This window comes from Musa acuminata, chromosome BXJ3-3, assembly GCF_036884655.1.
Source record: "Musa acuminata AAA Group cultivar baxijiao chromosome BXJ3-3, Cavendish_Baxijiao_AAA, whole genome shotgun sequence".
Classification (NCBI taxonomy): domain Eukaryota; kingdom Viridiplantae; phylum Streptophyta; class Magnoliopsida; order Zingiberales; family Musaceae; genus Musa; species Musa acuminata.
In genome coordinates this window covers 32,645,302-32,672,452 of record NC_088351.1, presented here as the reverse complement: position 1 = coordinate 32,672,452, position 27,151 = coordinate 32,645,302, and the positions used below count along the sequence as shown (strand labels likewise).

At 33.8% G+C, this 27,151-nt stretch overlaps 3 protein-coding genes and 1 non-coding gene across 7 annotated transcripts; all 4 read right to left on the bottom strand.

Moving 5' to 3' along the window:
* Positions 1–1,718: 1,718 nt before the first annotated feature.
* Positions 1,719–4,782, bottom strand: LOC135632539 (exopolygalacturonase-like). The gene is made up of 5 exons (XM_065141151.1): positions 4,612–4,782; positions 2,858–2,977; positions 2,672–2,757; positions 2,052–2,556; positions 1,719–1,955 (listed from the first exon to the last, which is right to left on the bottom strand). Exons 1-5 carry the CDS (start codon positions 4,780–4,782, stop codon positions 1,719–1,721), a joined length of 1,119 nt encoding a protein of 372 aa, XP_064997223.1.
* Positions 4,783–9,472: 4,690 nt separating this feature from the next.
* On the bottom strand, positions 9,473–10,384 carry LOC135633038 (uncharacterized). The gene has a single exon (XM_065142088.1). It carries the CDS (start codon positions 10,369–10,371, stop codon positions 9,679–9,681), a length of 693 nt encoding a protein of 230 aa, XP_064998160.1. The 5' UTR covers positions 10,372–10,384; the 3' UTR covers positions 9,473–9,678.
* Positions 10,385–11,429: 1,045 nt separating this feature from the next.
* On the bottom strand, positions 11,430–25,677 carry LOC135633732 (uncharacterized protein At5g08430-like). Of its 4 annotated transcripts, none has more exons than XR_010495106.1 (11): positions 25,226–25,674; positions 21,876–21,955; positions 21,197–21,387; positions 20,023–20,905; positions 19,612–19,733; positions 19,318–19,377; positions 17,965–18,015; positions 17,613–17,683; positions 17,336–17,475; positions 11,824–12,448; positions 11,430–11,733 (listed from the first exon to the last, which is right to left on the bottom strand). XR_010495106.1 is itself a non-coding variant. In XM_065143586.1 (11 exons), the coding sequence occupies exons 2-11, from the start codon at positions 25,318–25,320 to the stop codon at positions 12,138–12,140; spliced, it is 2,004 nt and encodes a 667-aa protein (XP_064999658.1). In that variant the 5' UTR covers positions 25,321–25,477; positions 25,552–25,670; the 3' UTR covers positions 11,803–12,137. The 4 variants fall into 4 exon arrangements, 3 of the variants coding, with proteins under 3 accessions (XP_064999658.1, XP_064999657.1, XP_064999659.1); XM_065143586.1 differs by lacking the exon at positions 11,430–11,733 and having other exon boundaries at positions 11,803–12,448; positions 25,226–25,477; positions 25,552–25,670; XM_065143585.1 differs by lacking the exon at positions 11,430–11,733 and having other exon boundaries at positions 11,803–12,448.
* A 301-nt stretch (positions 25,678–25,978) lies between these two features.
* Positions 25,979–26,060, bottom strand: TRNAS-AGA (transfer RNA serine (anticodon AGA)). Its single transcript has one exon. It is a non-coding gene; the product is annotated as a tRNA-Ser (tRNA).
* Positions 26,061–27,151: the final 1,091 nt, after the last annotated feature.

The window sequence follows — 27,151 nt, the reverse complement described above, 5'->3', positions numbered from 1 at the left end:
TTGGTTAATTTGTGACTCAAGATGTGTGTTATGATTAGAATATTATCATACTAAAAATTGAAACATATATCTCGATTAATTTGACTAATGCTAAGGCATGACGACTAATAATATAGATTTTTCAATGTATTTGAATGAATACAATATTAAAATAAAAACTAAAATCAAATAACATTGTAAAGTTAAAATAATTTCATTTGTTATATGAATCATTATTTATTTTTGGTTACAAACTTACATAAAATGTTTATATTTTTTAAATAATAAAATATTTTTTTAGTCTATTAAATAATTATGTATGATATATACATTTATAATTTGCACACAAATACATTGATTGAAAACATATACCATGCTACTTTATAAGCTGACATGACAAAAAATATCATTTATTTATTTTTTATTATAAATATTCGATAAAAGTTTGTAACTCTCAAACCTCTTTTTCATAGAACAATAAGATAGAATAAACCTATGTGAAAATTTAAAATTCTAATGATAATTAAACACATAACCAACTATCCTTCATATTTTCTATGATTTCTCTTTTTCTATTCTTTATCTTTTCCTACATAACCTTCGATGTAAGTCCATATTTTTTTTAATCTGTAATTAAATTGATTATCTAATATCATGTAACATTTATTAAATATGGAAAGCAAAAATTAATTGATCAAATATCTTAAATGCTTTGTCTAATCTACTTTTCCGAATAATTCATCTATATTTTTGTTTTTCTTTAATCCTTCAATCTCTTTATCATGACAACTTTTTTGTTCTTTTATGAATATTTTTTTGTTCCTTTAATGGTAATTTGAAAATTAGGTAACTATATCAGCATGATTAAATATCAAAATTAATCAATATCTAGTACAATATAGAATTCATTTAAGTAAAAGAACCCAAAATTTTCAAAAATATACCAAGTCAAGTGTTGTTTTAGATTTTATTTAATTTTTTTTATAAAAATGATTCTCCAATAAAATCTTCTCGATACTAAGTATTATTATGACTAACATCATAAATGTATGGTCATGTCTTTTCTTAGATCATTTTCTTGTTATCATATCTTCTAATTATTGTACCTGTATTATTAAAGTAAGTATTTTTTTAACTATCGTCGTATAGGTAAGTTATATTTATATCGATATTCGTGCTTAAGCAATTAAATTTTATATTCACCTTTTGATATTTTATATATTATCATGTGTCACATAATGTGCATAAAAGTTTATATTTATAGTATAAGTTAACGATATTATTTTTATCCTATTTTATGTGATTGAAGTTTTGTTTAAATTTTTATTATCATTTTATTTTTGTTAATTATGATATTTTAGATTTTTATTATATAAAATTTTAAATTATTTATATGTTTTAAAGTATTTTCATAAGTAACATATAGTCTGAATTGTTGGCACAACATTTCAACTAGTGACCGAGGGCATAGTCGAATAACAACTTGATAATATTGATAACTATACTTTATTATTATAATGTCATAAAAAATTACTTTATATTTTTCATAAAAATATGAAACTAACTTTAGACATCTTTTTTCTATGCATTGGATGCCAATTTGCATGTACTCTGATTTCTTTATTTATTTTTTTCTAATATAAGGTATACACTCAAAGTAACAAAGAGGATGCATAAGAAGGGAAAGGAACTCTTGTGTGCAAAAGTTCAGTTCATCCCTTTTGCCACAACCCAAGAATTTAGATGCAAGGGTCAGGTTTCACATTCCCATTGGAGCTGCCATAAACATTAACACAAATAGACGTTGCATTTTGGGCTTGCTTGTCTTTTCCGTTGTACTCCAAGCTAATGTCACTGAGGTCCACTCCCTCACATGGTGCGGCCACACTGCACACTAGTTTATAAGCTACTGGTGAGGCAAATGTCCCCGTGATATTTCTATACTTGATATCCGTGATCTTAACCAAAGAAGGATCCTACATAGAGAAAGGAATGATGCACAAATGTCAAGATTGAGTCCATTTAAGAACTCTAATGATATATTTAGTAGTAGTAGGAGCAATAAGGTATACCTTTCCGGGACAATTAGCATTTGGGCAATAGTTCTGATCTATGATGATAGGGTTATAGACATTGTTCATGATGATGTGTTCAAAGAGGAAATCAGTGGCCTTCAAACTAGATGAAGAAGATTGCCATGTCTTGATCCTCAATCCATTTGTTGTACCGGTAAGATTGCATTGCATCACTTTCAGCCCGATGACATCTTTCTCACCAGCATTTTTGCCGAGACTACCGACGCTGATGCCATGGCCAGGACCGCATAACACATTAAAGATGGTCAAATTGGTGCAGCCCGAGCCGATGGAGATGCAATCATCACCAGTGCCGATGACCGAGTTAGCAACCTGGATATTGGTCGAGTCGGCGATGTGGATGCCATCAGTGTTGGGGCTATCTCCCGGAGCACTGATCCTAATGGAATCAAATGTAATATTTCTTGATTTAAGGACATGAACGTGGAAGAACTTGCTGTCGATAAAATTGATGCTGCTGATGGTTGCGTTCGTGACGAAACTAAACACCAAGGTCTATACAGTAGTGTTGCAACAATTGTTAGTGCATTTCAAAGTGAGAACGAAGTAGTGTTAATTTCTGCATGGTTAGAACAAGGAAGACAAGGCTAGCATACCTTCGGTAGGGGTTTGCAATTGAGTATCTTTTTGCATTGGTTATAAGGCCATGCAGAAGCTCCTTGTCCATCGAATCTTCCACCTCCTGAGATAACTAGTCCATTAATGTACTGAAAATCGAGCCAATTTTCTTTGTAAGCTTCGAGATGGGTGGATGCTAGTAGCTGCCCTTTCACTTGCATCACCATTATGCCTTTGCAAGGCCCTCTGAAGATTGTTGGACCAAGCAGGTATGCACCCTCTGGGATCACTATCGTTGTTCTCCCTTCCACCGTGCATGCCGCACTCCATGCTGCTTCAAAAGCCTACCATGTCCATAATTGTTACAACAGTGAGTATGAAGTTGTCGTGATAACCAATACAAAATGTTTCTTATGTTTGTCCTCTATTCCACTCAATCTTGCTATAATTTAAGTTCATGAAGATGTTTAAATTCATGAGAAAGAAGACAAAAACTATTGTTTATAGTAATAACTTATAATAAACATGAAGAGCTACCTTTGTGTTATCAGTTTGGCCATCTCCTGTTGCTCCGTAATCTTTCACATTGTAAACACCGATAGCTATGTCTACCCTCACCCCACTTAAGATGAGGGATAACAAGCCAATCACAATAATACTTAATTCTACACTCATTATCAAAAGTCTTCTCCGCGATCGATGTATACTCCAAATTAGCACTTTTGTTTGCGTATCAATAATCTGAATGAAGTAATCATTTATATTGAGGGCATGCAAAAGGCTTCTTCTCGTGTAATCAACTTGTAAATATATTTTAAGTAATTTTTGACCACTAAGTTAACGATTACTTACTATTTATATATATGCTTGCGGTTGAGAAAGATATGTATGATTACTAGTTTGCCATTTCACTACTCTATTCTTGGCCTATTTTCAACCAGAAACAACCTCTTCCTTTGTACGGTGTTGTCTCCATAATTTGTAAACTTTGTGAGCAATAACCTCTTTCTTCGTAAGGTACTATCTCCATAATTTGTAAACTTTGTGAGCAATATTGGTGTGATGAATATCCAAAATCTATAACTTTTATGCTATGTAGAAAGTGAAAAAGAATCATGTATAATGTCATTGTATTCAAAATATTTATGTATGTGAAATGAAAGGATGAATTAAAAGAAGAGCTAATAAGTTTTTGTATGATATACATGTAGAGATCGGAGGATGAAATGTGATCTAAATATGTTTAAAATATAAAAAAGGAGGTTTGAGTTAATAAGTTTATGGATTTGATTGGATTAAGATGAATAACAGTAATAGTTAGATATAGACGAACTATCCCATGAGTTTAAAATTTAAACCCTTTCGGACAAAGATAATGGTGGATTGAATTGATGTCCAATGTGATATGTTTTATATTATATCTTAGAAGCTCCAATTCTAGAGAACACAAGACTTGAAGAATTATTTATTATTGTATTAAATTTTATGAAATCATATAACTATTAAAACTAATATTATATTTTTTTAATATATTTGAACGAATACAAGGTTAAAATAACTACTAAAACAAATAATACTATAAACTTAAAATAATTTCATTTCTTAAAATAGCATTGATCCTGATGGAATCAAACGTAGTGTTTCTCGATTCAAAGTTATGAATGTGAAAAAACTTACTGTCAACAAAAGAAATGTTACTAATGGTTGCGTTCAAGGCGAAACTAAACACCAAGTTCTACATAGTAGTGTTGCAGTGAATTTTAGTGCAATTCAAAGTGAGAATGATGTGGTGTTAATTTCTACATGGTTATGGCTAGGAAGACATAGCTACCACACTTTGGGTAGGGGCCTATAATTGTATGTCTTTTCGCATTGGGTATAAGACCATAAAGAAGCTCCTTATCTATTGAAACTTCTGCCTCATGAGATAAATATTTCATTATTATTCTAGAAATCGAGCCTATTTTGATTGTTATACACGAGATGGATGGTTGCCAGTAGTTGTCCTTTCACTTGCATCACCATTATGCCCATGTAAAGCCCTTTGAAGAATGTTAGATCGAGCAGGTCTGCTCCCTCCAAGTTCACTATCGTTGTCATCCTTTCCACCGTGCATGCAGCACTCCTTATCGATTTGAAAGCCTACCATGTCCATAATTGTTATAATTATAAGTATAGAGTTATCACGATAACAAATAAAAAAAGTTTCTTATATTTTTCCTTTGTTCTGTTCAAATTTTTGCAATTTAAGTTCATGAAGATGTTTAAATTCAAAAGAAAGAAGACAATAACTATTGGTTATGGTAATAATCTATTCTAAATATGAAAAGTTACCTTTGTACTATCAGTTTGACTATCTCCTACTTATAAGTCAAATAATCATTCTAACATTAAAATCAATTATCCTTATAAAAATTTTAAATTAAATTATTATTATGCATCATGAAAGTATAACAATCTTAATATCAAATTTTTAAAATATGAATCAAGATTAATTAGAGAAGACTTTACCTCTTCTCGACTTTCCTCTCCTTAGGATCATCTCCTCCGGAAATCATCTTTTCAATTCTCTCATTGTTAGGCTCGATACGAAATAAGGAACGAGGAGCCCCTTTATAACAGTGAAAATGCGATCTCTTCCAAAGATAAATAATAATTTTATTTTATTTTAAATTTATTTATATTTTACTCTTCTGCACAAAGATAAAAATATAATATTCATTTCTTATGGTTCACACACAAAAATAGAATATGGACTATTTACATCCTAAAAATCATATCACTCATTAGGAAATAAATTAATTAATAATTTAATTTTGCTAAACAAATTCACTTATCCACATGATTAAGGAAATTAATTTTAATCATTTCCTTAACCATACCACACAAACAAGTAGGAAAATAATATATATTAAATAATATATTATTTCTAGTAATTAATTTATGGTAAGGGTGAAATTATCGATGATTACAATATGATTTATAATGTGAGGGTCAACATATATGTTACGATGTATGGTCTAGGAGTGAATGTGTATGCTAGGACATGTAGTATGAGAATACACATATATATTATAAAATATGATGCAAAAGTTCATAGATGTATTATGATTATCATTGCATAATTGTATTTTGATTTACTTTAAAGTAAAATTTTTATGTCTTTATTAGGTAGTTGTCATACCATTTGTCATGACATGTTTTATGCATTTATAGATATATATGATGTGGAAGTGCATGTAGTGCCATGATGTATGATTAGGAGTTCATAAGTATACTATGATTTTTCATTGTACATACCATGACCTGCACACATGAATTATGATTTACTTTAAATAAGAGTTATATCTTCTTATTATGCATCTATCATGTTACGAGATGGTACGTTGCTAAAGAGGCCATACTTAAATAAATTTACAATGAAATATCTTTTGCAATCATAGATATGTGAGTATGAAATTGTATGTAGATATCGTGAAATGTGATTTCATAATTCATAAATATATTATGTTTCTATTACTTAAATTAGGATCTATCCATGCACATATGTATTATGATTTATTTTGACTTAGAGCTTCACCTGTTTACTCTACAGCTATTATTTTATAGGGTTGCAAGTTGCTAAACAAGCCATAAAAATGTGAGATTACCATGAAAAGTTTCATGCAAATGAATTAAGTTGTACGTAACATAATACAAGCTCACTTAAATAAAACACAAAAAAGCTTATATTTACTAAGTCATCACTTATTATAGATCCTATTTTATATAAAAGAATATTATTAATCCATCCATATGATATGCAAAGAGGTGAGTAGTTATGGGCCTTTCTCAAAATAGATATAGATAACAACCTCTGAACATATTTTTATGTACATAGTTTTTTGGATCAAATATACATATGTGGTTTGAGATTATAAGTTTATAACATATGTATAACTATAAAGCATCACGGTCCATAGGTGAGGTCTTGCATTTTGTTTAGCAATAAAATATTTTTTTTTCGTGCTACACTCTCTTTGAGAGTTGTAGTAAACTAAAAAATATCATCTTATCTCAATCATGAATGTATGATATATGTAGAATTTGAAGTAGTATGTTACATGAAGCCCTATAACAAGGCTCATGTGTATTCCTAAGACTATATCAGACAACTTATGTATACAATACTTTATCTTCTCAAATCCTCTTAGATTGGAGTGCTTTTACCAAGCTTACCCCTAACGTAGTGTTTAGAAGATGCACTGTCAACTTGGCACCAAATTTGCGACCAGCTTAGAGATTGGACTTGGTTAATTTGTGACTCAAGATGTGTGTTATGATTAGAATATTATCATACTAAAAATTGAAACATATATCTCGATTAATTTGACTAATGCTAAGGTATAATGACTAATATGGTAAAACGAATATTAGTCAATCATTTACCAAATGATAATACCAAGGGTTCGAAATTTCATCCTTTATCCTTACTCTTTGATTGAAAACTCGAATGTTATCCGATAAATTATTTAAAGGTTTTAATTCAAACCCTGTATTCACCCCTCGCCAAAATACAAAGGTACATGTGGATATCAACTAGCAAAGCATATAGTTAACCACCTCATTCGACAATGACAACATGTAGCGATTGTTCCAAAAGAACTGCCTCATTTTTCTCTCTTTATATCTTCTACTCTTTGATTGATTAAGCAACAATGCTTTGCGGTCATGTCAATATAAAAACATCAATAATTTTCTAAGTATCATGTGCCTTCATAGTATGAATTATTTATGCTCAAAATTCCATGCTGAATCAATCTTAATGGTTATGATGTATTGTGCCTAAATATTTGAATTATAATTAATTAATTAAACCCCTGAAACTAAAATGCATAGGTTTGGTAACAATTAATTTCTCTTATTTCATTTTCTCCTCCTTATAGTTTCCAAAGAAAAATGGACACCAAGTGAGTTCGTTAAATTTTAAGTTTATATAGGGAGGCTTCTTTCGGATAGGTCTTTTGGGAGTTGATTACATTTTACTCCTTATAGTTAAACCTCTTATAGTTAAACCTCTTTAACATTCCAATCGTTAGACTTCAAAAATATACATTAAAACTCTTATAGTTAAACATTTTTAGCATCCTAGTCCTTAGGCTTAAAAAATTTTACATTAAAATTTCTATAATCATAAAAAAAATATAGCATGTAACAACAAATACATAAATGATATAAAAATAATAAAAAAAAAGATAATTTTATCGATGGTGATAGAGGGTGATGTCATAAATCACTATTATAATGGTGGTCAACGGAAACGATAATATGGTCGACCTTATAAACAATAAGCTAAAAGATAGTTTTGACTCGATCTATATCTTTTGTTAATAAAATCGATAATGTTAGGATAAATAAGATTAAATATTTTACTTTTATAATTATATATATGTTAATATAAAATTGAGCCCAAGGTACATCAAAATAGAATCATTTATAGTCTTTAAAATAGAACAATCAAATCGGTTTTACACCAATTCAATTCAGGTTTAGTTTTGATTTGGTAGATTTTTCAATTCAACCTGAACACCCCAATTAATAATGTTATCAGTGACTGAAACAATTATTATCCCTTCTACTATAAATGTTGTGAACTGCATCCCGAACCAACTCATAGCGTTGGTTTGGTGGGATAGAACATGATTTGCTCTACGTTATTTTCTCTCAATGTGAGAGAAGACCCTTTCATAGAACATCAGATATTCTAATCTTGAGAAATCAAAGCGAAGGTTTTCATGAAAAACCCACACTGGTTTATGTTTAGCTTCATATGTTTACCAAGAGTTGGATCGAGTAGGATGTGTCAAACCTAAACCACAATGACCAGTCATCCTAATTCATTTGTTGAAGGACCAGCACAGTTTTGACAGATTGAACACAACTGGCCATCATTCTCTTTTGATTGGTTTATAATTTGTTGGACAAAGCCACATGATTTTGGAAGACAAATGATGAAGAAGAGTGGTGCTGATAGATACAGACAAGCTCAATAATTAAGTTTGTTGAGCAGCATGAAGAAACCAGTAGAAGTGGGTCATCTTCTGTAACACTCATTGGAATATAGAAGAATTAAAGAATCAAGATTTAAGCTAGAACAGTATTTTCCTGATAAACACATTAACCATATTACTTGGGACTAGGAACTTTTTCTTAACCAACATTATTCTGGGGTTAGGGGTGACCTAACATCATGAGATATAATAAGGATTTAAATCTCAATACAAGTTCAGTAACCATTTGGATTAATATGGAATTGATATATCAAAGCAATGCAACCATCTACAAGCAAAGAGGAAAAGGAGATACAAGAACAAAGAAGTGATGCATAATACAAGATTTGATATGTGTAACTTCATGATTTGCAGCACCAATTTTACAGTAAAAGACCAAACAATTTTGAGATCTAAATGGGTGAAATTCATGTGCATGCATCTTCAATAATCTATGCACTTCAACATTAATAAGAACTATCAGAAGTAGAGTTAAGAGTCATCAAAACACATCACAAGTACCCCACCCAAGAAAATGCTGTTGCCACAAAGCCTTGGACATCAACTGCTTAACAAGATGGAAATAATAGAACCAATTCACAAAGACTAAAATCATTGAGAAAAGCTTTTGCTGACCACCCACCATCAATGACATAAGCAGCAAATTAAAGCACAACCCTTTCCCTGAAGAACACTAAAAGAATGTTGATGGAGATTTGTTCTCACTGACCCAATTAGGAATATGAAATAGAAGCCAAGTTATCAAGAAGAGTCAAAGGAGAGCAAACTTTACTTATTAGATCTAAACTGTTGAGAAATTAGGGTTTGTTATTGAGGAATCGCAAAAGTTTGCAACACTAAAAACGTATCGATGCCAATGAATTTTGGGATCAAAAAGATTTTGGTCTAATTCATAATCTTACAGAAACTTATTCCCTTCAACACACTCACCCCAAAAGATCTTGAACTAACATCCATAAGAGGAGAAGATAACTACCCAAGAAGAAGCAGCAGGCTTACGACACCATGGGCAGGGCGGTGGCGCAGTCGAAGCCGCAGCTGCATCGCGGGCACTCATCGAAGTTGGAGACGGGGAAGGAGGCGGAGAGGGGACCGACGTAGAAGCTGATATCGGAGTCGTTCCTCACCACCTCGTTGATGCCGAACCAGGCGAACAAGACCTTGACGCTCACCCCCTTCAAGTCCGTCAGCGATCCCGACTTTACCTTCCCGGTGATCTTCCGGTCGTACTTGAGTATGTACCCTCCCTCCACCTTGAACTCGCAATTCCCGCTGAGGTACACCTCGAAGCCCCCATCCCCGTTCAATATGTAGCTCTTCACGCCCTCGGGGAGGATTCCCTTGGGGAAATCGAACTTCTCCAGCATCTCGTAGGCGGAGGGAGTCTCGGAAACCGAAGCCTCGAGGGCGAGCGCGGAGATCAGGAGGAGGAAGAGACAAGATCGAATTTGAAGGACCGGCATTGCCGACAGGTGGGATTTGGCGACGGCTAAAGACTGGAATTCTTGTAGAGAAATCGGAGAACAAGGAGTAGATGAGAGTTTGGGCTTCAAAGGAAAGGGGTTTTGATGCCGGAGGAAGGAGGAATTGATTTCAAGAGAAGGAAGAAGAAGCGTGGTTTCATGGAAGACGGGAGAGAGAGAGAGAGAGACAAAAGGGTTGGCAACAGACTGGAGTTTTGGATGCATTGGAGTGGCGTCTAAGAACGCTAAAGACCAAAACATATACGTACTCACAAGAGGCCAAAATCCTTTCCCCAAACCAATCCATCTTAAACTTCATCACCTGGCTAAGACGATCAAAGTTTGTTTTGGATCTTTGCATGCCATCATATGAGAAATAATCGATTTTTTCCTTCCAAGAAAATATTATCTACTGGTCTCTCCATGAATTTCCAAACTCCATATTTTTTTTATTTTTAGATTAATCTTCTTATCATAATAAAATTTTACTTGAATATTAATCAAATGATGATATACGAGACCCACTTATCACGGTTGAAAGCCTGACGTATCTTTTTGTTATACAACCGCCAACATTTTTATGAGTTCCAAAGTGTTGTCACAAATTACTCATCAAAATTTTCCCTGGACAATACGATGGTGATATACTAAACCCACTTATCACAAAGTTCCAAAAGAAGGTGCTAACTAGTCATATCACCACAAAGTTTTAGGATCAAAACTAGTCTCATTTGTATGACTTGCAAGTGGCACGACCTACTCATCAAAATTATACCAGGACACTAATATAATAGTGATATACTAGACTCATCATAAAGTGCTAACTAGCCTGATGGGTAAAAACTTCATATCATCACAAAGCTCTGGGATCAAAACTAGTCTCCATCATTTTCCTTTTGTAAGAAGAAAAAGGTTGGTTATGGAGATGATGTTTGCCATGGTGGATTCCATCTCTTTCTATGAAGAAAATGATTCATCTTGGAAACAAATAATGCTCGACTTGCTAATTCCTGAATACACCATTCTTCTCCTACTACTTACTATGCATGAAGTTGGAAGCAACCCCCTCTAATGATTAACCAAATCAAATTCATAATCTGGCACAAGTTTAGGTAGCAACAAAGATTTCCTGATACATCATCCTAGGTAACAATTTATCTACATAGGTGTTTGGCACATCAGGGATGGAACTCAAGTCTCTCAACTGTTACTAAGAAAAATTTACTACTGCACAATACCAAAAGAAAACTATGGCGGTATCATGTTTTCTTTGACCAGTAGCCTGAAGAAATAAATCCAAATGCATCAAGATAAATGATTTGAGTAATAAAATCACATGAACAGGCTCTTACTTGACACAAGTCAAATCAACAAGAGAATGATGATGAGAAAGTAAACACCGTTCCATCTTCTGTCAAAATTATGACAATCTTCATTTTCATGCTGAAACGCTTGGGAAATTATTCTAGTGAAAACACTTGAAATGAAGAAAATTTTGTGTTAGAAATCTTAACTCCACGTGTGAGATTCTTGTAAACATCATCACCTCTGCTACCAGATGGCCTTCCACATTTTACTGGAGCTTTTCTGCAAACAGTTGCTTAGACTGCAATGAAGCACTCATCTACAAAACCAATATTAGGATGCAATGAATCATTCGATAAAGTTGAATCTCACCTGATTAATCTTTAAGTTCAAATTCTGACTGCTAATCCATTAACTCATGACTTGGAAAGAACTGCAATCTAAAAGGATGACCTATGCATACTGCAGTGACTCAAAAGCAACAGCAGCTGCAAGCTGCAAAATCTACTTCTTTCAGTAAACACAAGTGCCTTTAATAAATTGGTCTAAACACATGTGCAGCTTTCTATCTCCACCTGCCTTTCACAAATGTAGTTGGGTATAGATGTAGAAATCTATAAAACAATTGGGCCAAGCAGAGTCTCCATCTTCCTTTAATAAATTGCACATAGAGAAATTTGGAGATACTATTGATATAGACGGAGTGCATCTGTCAACAAAATGGCATCTTCTCTTGACTGGCCTGTTTTCCAGACCTTAAAATCTTCATCGAAAAAGCCTTCTCTCATCCAATACCTTAGAGATACCATGTCAAATGGTCCTTGTTCATTGCCAGAAGGGTCAACATAATGCCACGTCTTGTCTTCATCATCGACGTGGTCGCCTATTCGCATATTGCCAGTTATCTTAGAATCTTGAACTCCATGGTCTTCTTTGATTTCAATTACATGACCACTGCCAGAATTATTGACATCAGCAGCTTTTGGCAGTTGGCACTCTGCAACAAAGACCAGGTCAATAGAAGAAAGATTATATTCTCATGTAAAGAGTGGAAAACAATGAGTAACAGCTTCATTGTGCAACATATAAATGAACCAGAGTGCTTTTATTGTAGAGCTGTGTTATAAGGACAGCATATGGCAGGAAAAACATAATTTGAGAAATCAGAATAAGAGGTGAGAAATCAGAAAGTTCAAAATGTTCATAAAAGGCAGCAGGTGAAGATGGTTTTCGACCAAAGATGATCGACCCAGCTGAAGTCCAAGTTCGGCCACAGCCCAAAGATTCAGGCCCTGGCTCAAGTTCGGTCAAGCAGCATCAGATCCAATTCAATCCCTCCTGGATCACTAGGAGTTGCACTCGAATTGAAAAGGCTTCACTGATTATGAGTCTAGAGTCCCCTGCATGGGACTAAGAGTTGGACTCCAATTGAGAATCCTTCTCTAGTAAGAGTCGTCCCCCTCTACAATTATAAATAAAATGGTTTGGCAGCCCCATAGGAGCATCGAATTGAGAGAGAGGTGACAGCAAGAGAGAACCATTTAGAAGTCCGAGATATTGCTCAAGAAGTCGAAGCTTGTTACTTAGGAAGTCTTTTTGTAATTACATGATCAGATATTCTTTTTTCAAGAAGCAATCAAGATCATTTTTCCCTTTTAGTTTTCTCTTCTTCCACCATCTCTATCAATCCTCTCACAAAGTGTAAATCCGCTCGGAGGAAGGATCAAGATCCCCAAATCCTTCCCCTAAACAGAATAAGTGGTATCAGAGAGTCGATCCTCAATTGTGCATGGTTACCACGAATATAAAATTCAAGTGAACTTCAGGATTTGGAGATTCAACACCAATCGTCGACGAAAAGAGATGACAATGCGATGCAATAAAGTACTCCAACAGCATCGCCAAATCTTGTTGCCCAAGTCACATAGCTCATGCAAAAGATGAAGGATATGATGTGTCGGATCCAATCCCAAGCCGACAAGACAACAAAAGAAGCCAACAAGACAACAAAACGCGATGCAGATAAGTGTGTCGCAGCAAAGACACTCTGTCAGTATAGCCTTGTTATTTATCTTTTGTCTCGTTGTTAACTCTTATTGTTAATAGTTACTTATTGTTAATAACAATGATATTAACTATTCGTTAACTCTTGTTAATAATGGTTAATGGTTGTGTTCTTTAACAATGGTTACACAAAACACGAGTTCTTTAATACTTTTATAGATGGTTAATCTTATGTAATTTGTTGTTTTGGTGGCAATCTTTTGAATAAAAAATTATATGAAACTCATATATTACGTAATTTCTATTTAACGATTGCTTTTATCCTTAATTGTATTTTTTTATAATTGTTATATTGGTGAGCGCCTTGCTTTGCTCCACCGAGCACCTTGGGTGTTTTTCAAACCTAGGCACTTTTTAGTGCCTTTGACAACACTACCTCTTCATGTCAAGAGGGAAATTACTGCTAACATACTAAGGTAACTACCACTACCTTAGGTAGTTTTCCTCTTGACATGATGTAGTGGTTTAGTTAAGACCTCATGATCCTTGTAGTGTAACAATGATGAGTCAGTTCCTATAACTAATAGAGTCTAAGTTCATGGGCAAGATAAATAAGTATTAGGTACTATAAATAGTATCTAGCACTGGAAACATGAAACAAGCATTGAGGATTTGTTCTAAGTTTTATTTATTGCTTCAGTAATACTAGTGTTCTTGTTTAGTAGCATCTCTTTCAAACACTTGCAATATTTTGTTTTGTGTTTCCTTGTTCTTCTAACCCTATTATTTATGGTATGAGAGTCAAGTTCAAGCTGAACAGGACAATTAGGAAATTATCATGACATCTAATAGAAAACCTATAAGCATTTCTCAAGCTCTTATCCACACCTTGGGAAAATGCTATGAGTTTTGGTGTATTAAGATAAAAACTCTATTCAACTCTTAAATTTCAAGTCTCAAAATCGTTGGGAGTTAGTAGAGAACAGAAACGTTGTTCCATGTAAAAAATCTAATAAGCTATTTTTCTTCATTTAATAGTTTGTTCACCTACTACTCAAGGCAAGTTTAGTTGATACTTCAAAATGAAATTCAAGATTCATCGAAGGTTATTACAGTAAAATTTCAAACCCTTCATCGTGATATTTAAATTTGTTCATGAAAAATAATAAATTGGTTCAAGATTTTCCATCACGAGTGACTTCAATTGTTAGAAAAATGAAATCTTACAATGAACATCATCATGATCATCTTGTTGTTGCAAAAGTTTTGAGAAACTTGACTCTGAAATTTGATCATATTGTTGCCAAAAAAAAAACCACTTCTTCATTTGAACTAATGGGTTTGTTGCAAGGTTACTTGAAAAAAAATGAGGAAAAGACATTTCAGGTCAAGGGCAGGCTTCCACTTCAAAAGATCAGGATTTTGTGCACAGGAAATGGAAGAGGAAGAGGTTACTTTGACGGATATGATGAACAAAAGTAATCAAAAGTAGTCAAAGTTTGCATAGCTTTCAGCATTAGTTGTGAACATTTTGTTGCAGCAGTCATGTGAAATGTTCTTCATGTTATGTAAAGGAACTCTGGACAGTTTGATTGGTTTGTTGCTTATGATGTCTCTTTTCATTTGACAGATATTCATATGTTCCTATCCAATTTAAGTCAAAGTTTTCTTATTTCCAAGGAAAGATGGACTTCAGAGATACTGAAACGTATGAGTTTTTGTTCAAGGATTATTAGGAAATTATAAGAGTGAAATTCAACGTTACTATTGCACAAAGTTTAGTCACATAAAGGCATATTATTGGAAAAGATAAAACATACGTGAAAGAAAATAAAGAATATAGCAAGTTGTTCATGACTCACTTGCAAGTTAATAATGTCACAAATAATATTTGATTTTTGAATAATGGATATTCTAATCATTTGTTAGGCATTGTTTAGAGTAGAGAGTTAGACTTTGTGATAATGAGCAAATCCAAGTCAAAGAGAAAAAAATAGTTGAGGTGAAAACTAGTCAAGGTAAGGTAAAGCATCTTGGCAATGTTTTCTTTGTTTCTAACTTGTCACGTAACTTGTGGCTATGCCAAGTGTGCGACAATTAAGGAATGATGGATATGCAGTTACATTTGACAACGATTCATACACTATCAAACAAAAAAAAAAAAATATTTGGTTTAATTATAATAAATGTTTGTATGACTCAAAACAAGATTTTTTGCTTGATGTTTCAAATGTTGAAAATAGCATGTGCAAGTCAAAAAAAATGAGTCTAATTTATGTCATTTAAGATATAGACTTGGGCTAAAAGTTTTCAGGTCAAAAAAAAATTATTTTTGCCTTTTTAGATTGCCTAAAATTAATGTACATGATGTATGACAAATAAACAAAGAAATCATTTCCTATTGAAAAAGCACAACTCATTGTCTCGAATTAGTTCATGTTGAGCTATGTGGACCTATGAACATAAAATCTTTTGGCAAAAGTTGATATTTTCTATTATTTAATTATTATTATAATCACATGAGTTGGTATATTTTCTAAAATACAAATTTGAAACCTTTGATAATTTAAGAAAATTCAAGGAATTTGTGAAATGTCAAAGTGGTAGTTGCAGAAAGACATTTCAAATAGCCAAAGATGATGAATTTTTATCTAATGAATTTAATGCTTTCTGAGAAGAAAATGACATTTTAAGGAATTGATAGAAACATATACATAGAAGCAAAATGGTGTCGCCAAATACAAGAATCAAATGGCTGTTGAAATGACAAGAAACTTGCTTAACAGCATGTAACTTCCAAATCAATTTTGGGCTTACAAGTTGTTTACTTGTTGTACATTCAACATTTTACCCATATGGGCTATTCTAAATTAAACTCCTTGTGAAGCTTTGTATGATATGAAGTCAAGGGTAAACCATTTAAAATTTTTTTAATGTATTATTTATGCTTTGGTAGATTCACAAAATCGTTATAAACTCGATAAAAAACCTGAAAAATACAAAATAATTGGTTATTCTTTGTAATCTAAAACATATCGGTTATATAATACCCTTAATGATAAATTTATTATTAACAAAAATTTCAAGTTGGAATTAGGAGAATAGTGAAGGTGAAAACACATTCAAATTCCAGATCCAACAAATTCATCATCTGCCAACAAATTCACCATCAGCCTCTGATAATTCCGTAGATGAAACTCCATCAAAAAAATAAAATAGATCTTTAGTAAAAATTTATGATTAACATTTACTTTGTTCATTTCAGATCCAACAAACTTTGAAGAAACACTTGAAAATGATGAATCAAAAGAAATGAAACCTAGGAGTTAATAAACCTGCCTAAACAAAAAAGGTTATAGGACTGTAATGGTTGCTCAAGATAAAGTATAATACAGACGAAAGTTTTTAGAAGCAAAAGGCAACTATTATAACTCTCAACAGATATGCCACCACCAAACTGCCACCCATACTATATGGGTATTATACGTATTATAACTATTATAACTCTCAACAGATATTGTAAATTGTACCACCAATTTACAATAATAACATGCAAGGTTCGCAATACCGTACCGTACCGGTATTTCGACCTGGGCTCGGTACCGGTACGGTACGGTATACCGAGCAGTACACCCAAGTGTACCGCTCGGTACACCTGGGTGTATCGAGTACTGTAGTACTGCTGTAGTGCTACAGTAAACTGCTACAGTGCTACAGTCGGTCTGCGTATCGAAACCCTGTTGGACCGGTACATACCGCCCATACCAGGCGGTACGGCTCGGTACGACAGACCCTGATAATATGCATAATTTAACCAGAAGAAGATGCATATACTTTGCTTAAATAATGTGTAACTTAAGCCCATGTGAAAGCAGCCAACCTGAAGAAATAGGTGGACCATTGGTATTCTTCACCTTAGTTTGAGATATATCAGCAACCACTGTTGGAATCTCTTGAAGAAGCCGCTTTCGCTCTTCAGATGTACGAAGTTTTTCTCTTTCATCAATATAAGCAAAAAGTGTAGAAGCCAGAAAAGGTCAAGGGTTAAATAATGTCAAATGAAGTTTTCTAGTTATTAAAAAGAAAATAATTGAATGCATGTTATGTTATACATGGTAAGCATGCATCCATGTTTTTTATCCTAAATCTAAGGATATTCTCTGCGCCATCCTTTCTCATTAGCTCGATCTATCAGTTTTTGTAACTTCAAAACTTCCTTATCAATCCACTGTAAAATGAAATATTTAATCAGCCTCATAAGAATAAAATAAAAGATAATTAGCAGATTAGGCAAGAAATGAACTAGAGATCTTGTGATATGTAAATATTTCCTACATCTGTTCCCTTGCATAAAAGAACTATGGTGGTATCAAATAGTAACATGCAATGGGCCAAGAGCCAATCCCATTTTATCTATTGCCAGCATCACTTATTTATTCAACAAGAAATAATAGGAACCAAAAATTACAAATTTGACTATTGTATTTTACACAATACAGATATACATACATGATTCATTATGTCAGCATGAACACTTCTGATCTTCTTTTCAAGCTCTGCCTGCGAAAACAACAAATTTTAGCATATAACAACATAATTACAACAATATACACTTTTGAGCTCTCTGAAGACAGACAGGAATAAGATAAAAACTACTTTATGAGCAAAACAAATATAAATTTTCAAGGAAAAGAAAATAATGATATATGGGAATAACAAATATAAATTTTCAACACACTGTTGCTCTGTGAAAAAAGGAAGAATCACTTGTATTAAACTTAAGATCTATGAAAACCTCAGAGATATTTTGTCAGGAACCACTGAATCAGAATGCATTTCGATTCATGAAGGCTATATACATGCACAAGAAATGTGGGTCAAGCAAATTATTCTACACCTTGCTCAACTAATCCATATTCCATTCAAATATTGTCCTTTCCTGACTCGTACATGAGAATGCAAAACACAAGATGTTTTCTTATAAAAGAATGCAACTTTGGTTTCATTCTTTTCTTAATATCTTAAACAAGGAAGAACATGACATGAAACTATATCCATATCAAGTGCCATGAACTCTCTATACTCTGATCTGCATGCAAACCGCCCAGTTCCATGCATGGTCAAAATTTCACAGTTTCAACCAGTTTGATTACAAACCAATCAGTCTCGACTAAAACCAGTTGAAACATCCCAAAAAGGCCCTTGACATACCAAATTGAACAAATTTTCCTCTACCTGACTATCTCTCCATATCCCCTCTTCAGCTCACCTTCTACACCCAAAATTTTGTCCAATTCGGCCAGTGTTTCAACTTTCAAGTGCTCAACAAAGAGTGTTCCTCAAGGCTCTGACACCAGATGGGAAGGGGAACTAAGAAATCTTTTTTTTTTCCCTTTTGTGCTGACACAATACCAGTCAAACCAGTGACTAGCACAGAAATGGTATTTGCAAAGGCAATCCTTCATTTTATTTTGTGAACAAGAGAAATGGCATCTCCTATTCTCCCGCCATGTTCACTTTTGCGACAATATAACCGACAATGGTCAACCCATATGTTAGCCAATCTCTTGCCCTATTGTTCACAAGCTTTTCATACACATGTAAGTTTCGTTCGCCACAAAAAATGTGACCTTCATATCTCCAAATTTCCATCAACAGCTTACGAAATTTACAATAAAACATTTGAAATTATTCAAGGAAATGAAATTATGAAATTCTTCAAAAAAACGACCCATAGTTGGAGTTGACGGCACCTATTTATTGTAACAAACAATAATTATCAGAAAGATAGGAACAAAATAGAAAAATCTAGGCTCAAAGGTTTTCTATCACAACAAAAATAATTTAGGAAAGAAAACTTACAACAGTGGGTCTTTTGAAAAGGCCTTTATTGGCCAACTGGAGAAGATCTTCACACTCATCCTACAATCGTAGATATGGAAAGTTTCACTGGACTTGCATAGATACCCATAAGTGTAGTTTAATATAAGAATATGAATTTTGAAACTAGCATCCTAGCAAACTTTATAAAAATAAAACATTCTATCTATAGGCAAATGTCATTCTTCTTTTAACAAATAAATATCCAGGTTACAAAAACCAAAAAGTGAAACAACATTTCTTGCACAATACGTGTTCAACGACCACAGAGCATACCTCATCAAAGTCATCATCGGATAGAAAAAATAATTGAACATCCGCATGATAATTGGAAACATGTAGAACCACATCTGTGGACATTGTGCCTACCTTGTATGTCTGTAAAGCCTTCTTAACACCTGTTAAAAAGTAATTGAATGATAAGTTTTCCAGAGAAACATCAATACTGTCCTTTATTAGGTTTGGAAACTAAAGCCAAGATGGCCTAGTGGCAATACTATTGATATATATGCCTTTTTTAGGTCCAAACACCACAGACGAAACAATCATCTATTCTTTTTAAGGAAGCAAATCACATCTTGATTGCTGCAACATGCCATTTTCAAGGTCATGAGAAGTGACCCTTTCTCAAACTGGATGTAAATTTGATTAAAAATTTTGTGAACACATGCAAGAGCACTATCAAACCTGTGACCTGCCCTAGCTTGTACCTCTTTTCTGGAACAAAGTAGAAATCTTCAGGATCTACCTTCACCCTCACAAAGCAGCCAGTAACTTTTTCTTCAAAAGTATCAGGACTTTTAAGAAATTCCATAATTAAAGATCTCTTCAAGTACACCGAATTTATGTTTTTCCTAACTATGGAGGCATAACAACTTTTAGGTGCTGCAGAAATATCTTCCTTATATTCCTTTGGCTGTAATTTATGTTCATCATATCCTGTGTTTTGCTTCTTTCGTCTTCCAAATGTGTCACCATCTTCTGAGCTAAAAGAAATTTCTTCATCTGAATCATCATTTGTGGCAAAGTGACTCTCCAACAAACTCTCTATCTTATGAAACTTTACTTTCCTTTTTCTGAATAAAGCATACAGTCTCTCATCACATATTACATTTTTTTTCTTTTTACTATCTGGATCATGAAGGTTGTTTCTATCAATGTAGTCCTTTATTATTTCACATGCATCCAACAGTGTAAGTGGTTCATTTGTGTCTCTACCAACAGATATAAGGAAGTTTATCAGCTCCACTGAACCCCAACTAATAAACACTTTTTTCTTTGACCTGGACCTCTTAATTGGTTTCTTCATTCTACCACATCGCCCTTTCAAATCCTCAAGAAATGACAACCCATCGTCAGAATTTATTTCCAAATCATCACCTTCAGATTCGACATCCTCTTCCTCAAGTTTGTCAGAATCTGATCCACCCTTGTAATTTTCACCTCTTTTAAGAAGAGCATTCGCTGCCTGAAGATCAATCAATGTCAGTCCTTCCTGATCCTTTATTATTTCCCAATAATCCTTGAACAAAAACTCATATGTCTCAGTATCTCTGAAGTCCACCTTTCCCTGGAAATAAGAAAAATTCGACTTCAATTGGATAGGAACATAGGAAAATCTGTCAAATGAAAAGAGACATATACTACAAATCAATCAAACTGTCCAGAGTTCCTTTACATAACATGAAAGATTTCACTTGAGTGCTGCAATAAAATGTTCACAACTAATGCTGAAAGCTATACAAATTTTAAAAGTTGCTAACATTGAAGATCATCCCAGAAATCAATTAAGGGTGCAGAAGCATAAAGTTTAATGCCAAAGGAATCTGTAATAATTAATGAAGATTTATGCAGAGGATACCCCATCTGAATCAACATCTATATTCTCTTCTATTAAAATTGCTAGCTTTAAGCAATTGTTGCAGAAGCCCTTTGTTCTTTTCTTGACTTGCACAAACTCAGCTTCCTTTATGCATGAGTAGCACACAGAGTTCGGGCAGCAGTAACATTGGAGAGCTGATGCCTTTTGGCAGATAAAGCAAGAATGCCAACCTGTCAGGTACATCAGGTCAACAAATCATGTCAAACCAAAGAGAAAGAATGGCATGGAATCACCATATCACAATCTTCATTCAGAGTAACTCCGAAAAACAGATCTTATTGCTGGTTTATCAAAGGCTTGCTACCAAAGCTTGGTTAGAGAGAGTCCAGAATACAGCATTAAATGATCTATCAAGGAAAATTTTCTTTCTATCAAACTTAACATGAAACCTACAGTTTTCCCTATTCTACACAATCAGTCACACAATATGGAGACTGGGGACTACTCATCAGCTAGAAGGTTTCATAGGCTTATTCACTGCTAAATTATATTCTGGAATACTTTCACAATGTAACAACTGCTGAAGAATTATACCATATGCTGTTTGCCACAACCAGAAATTAAATGGAGTAAACATGTTACACCAAACAGCAGAAAAAACAATGATACTGCAATTTAACCAAAAGATGTAGGAAAGAACTGAGTTCAAGGCATTTACCACAGGTCCAACGTTCATCACTCTCCATGAATGAGGGATCCTTACCCACACATTGAGGATGGTAAGCTTTAAGACAATTCCTAGAAGGAAAATTGCATGATTTAGCATTGTGTATTCCAGCATAAATCTCCTGAACCTACTCCTTTCACATTTTCGAGAACACAACCACTAGATCAAATGAATATTACAATGGTCCAAACATCAACCAAAGTTCAACAAAAAAGGTAGATCATGCAGGTGCCTGTAGTGCCAGAGAAACATTGATATACAATTATACAGATAGATAGAGGATGCTGATCTGACATAATACACTTTATTGGTTAGGTTCCAGTACCAGTTATCTCGATAACAAGCCTCAACAGCAAAATGTATGACTCAAGAGGATCTTAAATAGTGTCACTAGGACCAACCAATGCCAATTAATCAGTCCATAATTGAAAAAGATATCATTCAGATACATAATTAGACAAAAGAGCATACTCGGAGTAACTTGTTGGGGGTTGTTAATTTTGGACAGTGAATCTACATAAAGAAATGGAAGAATACACCAAACAAAAAGCATTAGTAATTGATGCTGACATGACAGCTGAAGTAAATCATATAAGTTATAGGAGACAAATATAGGTACCACTAAGCACTAACACATACAGACATCAAATATATACGAGACATATAGGTTCCATGGGACAAAGCATTTGTGAAAAACATTTAGACAATCCTAAACAAATCTACCTGAAAAGATCTAAAGAGGCAGTATAAGACTTGTTATAATAATTGAGTGCATCAAACATGGTATTTAAAGCAGATAATGTTATGTTTGAGTGGACAGCAGATGATCAATATGGCTTGGTGACAAAGAAATATCAATAAAACATCCCTTAATATAGGTTTCAGGTTTGAACTCCCCTAATCTGACAACAGTATCAAGCTATCAAGGGCATGAACAATCTGATGAATAAGCATTTGCTCACATGATGCAAGCATCCAATCAATGTAACATAACCAGTCCACTTCAAGAGGATGGCAATGGTCAAATAACTGACCCTGATTATGGAGCTTCAAGGTTCCGTGCTTCAATTTATATGCACCAAACCAACAACATTTTCAACAAGTATCTTTTATCATAAACTTCAACTATTAACATTCGTATGTTCTACAAAAAGGAAATACAGTAAGATAAATCTATTTGATGACTGAATGCCAATACTGACATTAATTATCATAAAAATGCAATATCTACTGTTAACAAAGTTTTTCAAGATGAAGAAATAATGTAACTGCATGATTTTATCAATAAGTACCAATGACCAACCAAAGAAGTTTGATAAGAAAGCTATCAACTAAATAAACCACAATATTGAAGCAGCATGAGATTTATGTATTAGGATATAAACAAATGGCCAATGTAAAAAATGTGGCCACTAAGATTATACTGTCGGGAGTCAGACTCATGCACTCTACAAAAGAAGTATGGTATTGAATGGTCTTAGTTTACATGGATTTCAGATTACCTGTTTCCACATTGCAGGTTTTGGATTGTCCTACCATCTCTTCAGTATGGTCTCAAAAGAAAAAAAAATTCCAGTGAGCCTAAGAAAGTATTGCTTTTAGACTTTTTCCGTATGTCTTCTCCAAGATTTTTTATAAAATCGCAAATACAATCTGTCATTCAATTATGTGTTTAGAAGAAAGTGACTTATCTAATGCATATTTATTTTAATGTAGTAATTAGACTTGCTTAATGTGATATTAACCATCCCCGATATACAGATTTTTCTTTTAACATGTATCTATGAACAATCCAAAACTTAGCTAACTGTTGCAAGTAAACCTTGCTGAATTGATGATCTTCATCCTTCAAAGCTAAATTCTTTAGTATAGAATTTGTTTAGTATATGAATGACCCAAAACAGAATTGTCATCACCTGCTTCCAATCTTCATGGTTGCCAAGTCAGACAACTAGTATATGTCAAATGTCTAAACTACGCGGAGTGACACACATGCAGCTACACAACATAGACTAATTAGAACCTTGAATTTTGCTTATTTATGACTGAAAAGAAAATAAATCTAGGTCGTGACAATTAATCCCTCTGTCGAGAGATGACTAATTAACAGTTTGTACTTGTAGAACCAACAGATAGAGACATTATTTACTACCACATGCCCAACAACTGGTTCACTTACTAGACTTGAGCATGTATTTGGTGTGTTATTCTTTGTGTTAGCCATTTTTTACGATGTCGGTTTTAGATTAAAGATGTATTAGTAAATGAGAGTACTACCATGCACTTTTTGTACATATATGGAAGGATATTATAATCAAAATACCATCTTCATGTGATTATGCAACAATGAGAACATAATGGGGTTAGCCCTGCAATACTCACAGTGCCCTCCTGCTGAACTAAAGTCCTTTCTCTTCCACTGATCAATTTAAATTTGGATAATATAAAATCTAAGCTCCAAATTAACAACATTTTGACTCAATGGAAACATCAACATGCTAGATATATGTCACACAACAAATTGAAACAAGACTGTGAAGCAACCAAGAAAAAGCTATAAACAGAGTAGTAATAAAACTTTAGCAATTGACCAAGCTGAAGAATTACCTTCAATTTTAATGCCCATTCAATTATAGACAAGTATTCAATAGGTTAATTTTTAAGGGTACAACTCAATGTCATAATTAAGTTGCACCTTTGTAACCAAGGTAACTAAGGTGAGTCATGGAAATAGTTACAGGAGACCCTCCCAAACACCTTATTGGTGGTAGCCTCCTGCACCAAGCAACTCTTTTATTAAAGGGATCATGTTGAAAATGACCGTCCATAGTTCGTAACATATAAATTTCTGTGATACTTACAGATGAGTATTTATCCAGAATTTATTATTAAAAAAATTAAAAATTGAATAGAAAAAGCTTCAGATATTTCATTAGCAGTTGATCTCTCGTGAACAACAAGGATAAAGCAGCACAAGCCCTTATAGAAACCAATTTGATAATGGTAAAGATCTGTTTAAAATTTCACTGTGCATTGGTGCAAGTCATCAATTTAGCACCATATGGACGGGACCTATCGAACAAGGGCTAATAAATAACGAACAGGCTGCCGAGTTTAGTATAATACTCGATCAAGCAAATATATGGATCACATAGGAGAATATATGGAGAAGAGATAATTATGCTATCAATGAAACGTTGACACCTGAAATACCACAACGAGAGTCAAAAAGGGAAAAATAAGAATGAAATCCCCACAACAAGTTGACATACAGCAATAAAATAAGCCACCATTGATGAGTGTGAAAGTAGGAAAAAGAAGAGAAACGAGATCGAGCTCACTTGAAATCGCAGACCCGCAGGTGCCCTCCATCCTTGCATGTGAAGCAGTAGTCCTCCGCTATCTCCTCCTTGTTCAACTTATTCTTCTTCATCATTCACCCTCCTTTATCCAGATACCGACTAAAGAAAAACTCTATATCTCCTTGACTCCTCTGCTCTAAGAACCCCAAAGACCTCCACAAAACCAGGACTATTTCCCCCACTCTCGTATTGCATGAAACAATCGATCGGAGACGCAGAAATCCATCATTCCTCGCCAAAGTCAAAACAAAATCCAAATTGAGTCCACGATCCAATCGGACTCCCGAGATCAGGGAAGAGCTCACCGAAACCTTTAGGGCGGGTTGGGCGAAGGCGAGAACCCCACGCGGAGAATCCACCGAACGAGAGGGGGCAGTCTCGAGGCTCTTGCACGAACCTCATCTTTTTCCCTGTATTCTTTCTGTAATGTGTTAATGGAGAATCGCATTTCTCAAATGACTCTTATGTCCTCAGGATGAGAGTGTCACCCACGAGGCGAGCAGTGAAGCAGGCCCGTCCGATGGATAATCGGCGGTCGAGATGGGGAGAGCGATGAGGTCGGTGGGGAAAAAGTGTGTGGGCGATTGGGTGGAGGAGGAGGGTTTAAACTTTGAACCGGGTTTGGTTATCTTTAATCGGGTCCAACTCGAGTAAATAAATGATGTCCCAGCTGGCCGTCCGATGGAAAATGGGCGGACAAGATGGGAGTACTGAGGTCGCGTTAAAAACACTCGTGGTCGGCAGGATTCGAACCTGCGCGGGCAGAGCCCACATGATTTCTAGTCATGCCCGATAACCACTCCGGCACGACCACATGTTGATTAGATTGTTAATCTACACTTATATAATAACATGAATATTCATGTGATTAATATTACATATCGGTGGTTTTTTCTATGTTTTAATATTATGTATAGCTAATTATGATTAATATATGTTTTTATTGTCGGTTAATATAATAATTATTTTTATATTTAGCGAAATATGTATATACAATGGATTTGAACTGAATTGGTAATTTCCAAATAAGATAAACGCCACAACCACTTTTGGTTTTCTATGGTAATATTCGTCTTAAAATACTATACTGCTTGTAATTTTGACTTTGGAGACTTGAGCAATGGGGTCTTTACCTCTCAATATGACAAAAATGTACTATCACTTTACAAACATCTTATCGAATCGGCTGATAATTTGGATAAATATTACAGAAATATCTGAATAGACGGCATCATTTCGGAAATATCCAAAATACCAAAAAATCGCCCTATAGTTTTCTATATAATATTTCTAGAGGAAGTGTGATTTAAGTACAAAAGTTTATGATCATCCGTCAAAATTTTTACTAATTAAGTCAATTGATATCTTTCTTAAATATACTAGAAGCTAGTTAATATTGCTATTATAGATTTGTCTTTAATAAACTTTATCTATTAAGTTTATAATTTATATTTTTTAACGAATAAATGACGAAGACAATATTCGAGCTCAAGACATTACGATAAACTATTAAAGTCTTTACTAGCTAAATTAATTTATTTATAAAAGATAAATGATAGATGTAAGATTTGAGCATGAGACTTTACGATAAACTATCAAAATTTTTACTAACCAAGTTAATTAAGACACTCAAACTGTACTACAAATTAGGAGGAAGAAACTTATGAGAGTGGTGGGGAGATAGTCAGGAGAGGATGGAGTAGGAAGAAGGGAACATATTTGTGATCAATTTATTACTTTAATGTTTTAAAGAAAAGTATTCTTCTTCATATATGCAATATTTGGATTTATCTTGAACTAATCATTATAATTAATATTCAAATTATTTGGCAAAGCTTTGACATATCATTTTTTTTTATGTGCATCTCAAGTATTATTATTTACTCCATCAAAATGCATGTTTAG